This window comes from Mesitornis unicolor, unplaced genomic scaffold (assembly GCF_000695765.1).
Source record: "Mesitornis unicolor isolate BGI_N332 unplaced genomic scaffold, ASM69576v1 scaffold45376, whole genome shotgun sequence".
Lineage (NCBI taxonomy): Eukaryota > Metazoa > Chordata > Aves > Mesitornithiformes > Mesitornithidae > Mesitornis > Mesitornis unicolor.
In genome coordinates, this window is record NW_010193847.1 from 24,686 (window position 1) to 27,420 (window position 2,735).

A 2,735-nucleotide genomic window follows, 5' to 3' on the forward strand; every position below is an offset into this window, starting at 1 on the left:
TTTTAATTTAAAATAAGAGGCTTATCCACAAGAAAAAAAAAAGTGGGGGAGGGAAAAAAAAATCCAACCCACAGGTTTGGGCACGTGTTGTCCCCACCCCAAGTAGATGTGGATGCCTTTGCATTGCCCTGATGCCAGGTTGCAGACAAGAGGGTTGGGGATGTGGCCAGGCACTGCAGCACCGGCAGGGACAGGCTAATGGGGACGAGCGGGGACAGCCACACACTTTCGCATCCCCTGTGTAGTGTTGCTAGACCAGGCAGGCGAGGAAATCCCCCAGCATGCCATGTGCTGTGTGGGAGCATCAGTACCCAAAGGTGGGGCTGAGACGGGTGCTGGGAGGTGGCAGGGGGTACAGGGACCCCCTCTGTCCCCCACAAACAGCTCCAGCACTGGCAAAACTCCTGGGGTCCCACTGGCCAGCCCCCTTCGTTTGAAGACCGTTTTCCTCCACCTCCCTCACTCCTTCTCCATTGACTGCTTGGCTCGTTGCTTGCGGAGCTTAACGAAGGCCTGAGCCTCTTTGTCCCCTTTCCTGGACTCCAGCAGCCGGAGGATCTCGTCTCCTGCCAGAGAGGAGGGGAGGGGCGGTAGGCAATGCTCACCGCAGCCCCCTCCCCATGCCATGGGGGCTCTGTGGGGCTCAGCCCGGCTGCAGCACCACGTACCACTGGGTTTGGGGTGGGTGAGGGGGAGGCGGGTCTGGGGCACCCGTCCCGCTTCGGCCTGGTCCTCATCAGCATCAAGGCCAGGCAGATGGCAGAGGGGAAAGAAGGCCTCGCCCTCCAGGTCATTGGAGCCCAGGGTGTCATAGTCGAACACGGTCAACAGCAGGCAGGCCCCCTCCTGCCGGCACTTCTCGGGGGGGATCAAGCTGTGGGTGTGAGGGGCCTGTCATATCTCATCCGCTCCATCCCAAAATTCAACCTTTGGGAACCAAACAGGCTTCCCCAGGGTGATGCTCACCCCCACCACCGCACTGACCCCCAAGCCCTTCAAAGCCCTGGCACAGCCCCACACCGGCCTGTGGGACCCAGGCAGAACCACCAGCTCCCACTGCAGAACCCCCAGGCTGAGCCCCCAGAGGGGTGCAGGGGCTGAAATCCCAGGGCAGGGCCCAGTTTCTGGAGCAGGAGCCCCATAGCAGGGGCTTGATTGAAGCATGAGTGGCTGCGAGGATTGAGGATGGGGGGGTGGTGGGTGTCAGCCCCTACATACAATTCAAAGGCTTCATCGAAGAGGGGGTGCAGCTCGTTCTTCTTGCACTGGGTGGTCCGGGCCACCACCTCGGGGAACTCATGCCGGGGTTCCAGGGTGAGCTGGACGAAGGGATCGCTGGAGCCTGGGAGAGGGTGCAGACATCAGCTTCCTCTCATCACCCCCTCTGCCTGGCTGGGGTAAGGGCGGGGGTCCAGGGCACCCTCCCCACCAACCCCAGCTCAGCCCACGCTCCTGGGAGGGTGCGGGACCATCCCCAACCCTGCCCACACAATCGGCCACGGGTGGCTGCAGGAGAAGTGACCTCTCCTGGAGACCGCCCCAAATGACAGCCAACCCGACAGCCTGTCTCTTGTCACACCGGCACATTTTTCTGTATGAGATGTGATTTGCATGGTGGAAAAGCCGCCTGCCCTGCCTGGTCCTGCCTGCCCCATCCCACTGGACCACCCCGGACTTTTAACTCCGTCTTTCCCAAATCCCACCTCCTTGGATGCAGAAGCAAATCAAGAGAGTCCCGTCACTCTGAGCACAGCCAGCATCTCTCCCACCAAGGGGCGTACTGGGGACTGAGGATGAGGAGTCCCGGCATGGTGGGGCTCCCCAGCCCACCCACACCCACCGTTGGAGTCCAGCGGGATGAGGTTGGTGGCGTTGAGCACTTCCACGCGGAGTTTCTGCTCCGAAGGGCGGTACAGCGCTTTGATCGTCACTGCCCCGTACTTCTCTGAGCTGGCGTCCAGCTGAGGCGGGTGGCACAGAATAAGGGCGCTGCCTTTCAGCACACTCGTTTTTGGGCTACTAGGGAGTGACGGGCATCCTCTGGGATGCAATTGAACCCCCTCCTGCCCACTGCTGGGGCAAAACCAACCCAAACAGCCCCAGGACTGGGAGGGTGGTGGGGAAATGCCCATGTTTCAATGGGTGGGCTGTGCTGGGCAGCCTCGTACACGCAAGGGTGGGTGTGGGGCTGGGAGCTCCGTCCTGACTCCCACCTGCTGCTGGATCCTGTTGCTGAAGTATTTTTGGATGAGCTTGCGGCTGGTGGCCGAGCAGAGGGTTAGGTGGGTCTCCAGTGACTACAGGGAAGACAAGAGTTGAGGGACGAGTCTGCAGCCTGGGGATGCCCTCCCTGGAGACTGCCCAAAGGAAGCCCTTGGAGATCCCCCCATCCCCCCCATACCAGGAAGGCTGCACTGTGGAGGGTCTCCAGCGGTAGCCCGCAACCCTTGGCATGGAAGCATAGGTCCAGGCTCTGAGGAGAAGGATGCTGTTAGCTGGCACCCAAACACATGTCCCTGACAGGGACGCCCCATGTCCCCTTACCCTGATACCTTCAGGGCACAGTGAAGCTTCTTGTAGTGTTGGGCCAAGGGGACCTGCTGCTCTGCGGCTGCTGACAGCACGGCCAGGGTGTGATGCCAAAGGAGAGTGAGGAGGCTGCGGGGTGAGGGATGAAGGGTGTGAATGGGCTCTGAGGGCGTGGATTGGAGGGGTTGGTCCCTGGGCCCAAACTG

The 2,735-nt window shown here is 61.2% G+C and overlaps 1 protein-coding gene across 1 annotated transcript in view; it reads right to left on the bottom strand.

The window, feature by feature from the left end:
- Nucleotides 1-459: 459 nt before the first annotated feature.
- The window catches only part of UNC13D (unc-13 homolog D (C. elegans)), an 11,208-nt gene continuing 8,932 nt past the window's right edge, over nucleotides 460-2,735 (bottom strand). The window contains exons 25-31 of the mRNA XM_010187597.1: nucleotides 2,553-2,658; nucleotides 2,402-2,473; nucleotides 2,214-2,297; nucleotides 1,841-1,961; nucleotides 1,219-1,342; nucleotides 669-874; nucleotides 460-563 (exon numbers count right to left, since the gene is read on the bottom strand). Of these exons, the coding sequence (XP_010185899.1) occupies nucleotides 460-563; nucleotides 669-874; nucleotides 1,219-1,342; nucleotides 1,841-1,961; nucleotides 2,214-2,297; nucleotides 2,402-2,473; nucleotides 2,553-2,658 (817 nt within the window). The remainder of the gene's footprint in view (nucleotides 564-668; nucleotides 875-1,218; nucleotides 1,343-1,840; nucleotides 1,962-2,213; nucleotides 2,298-2,401; nucleotides 2,474-2,552; nucleotides 2,659-2,735) is intronic.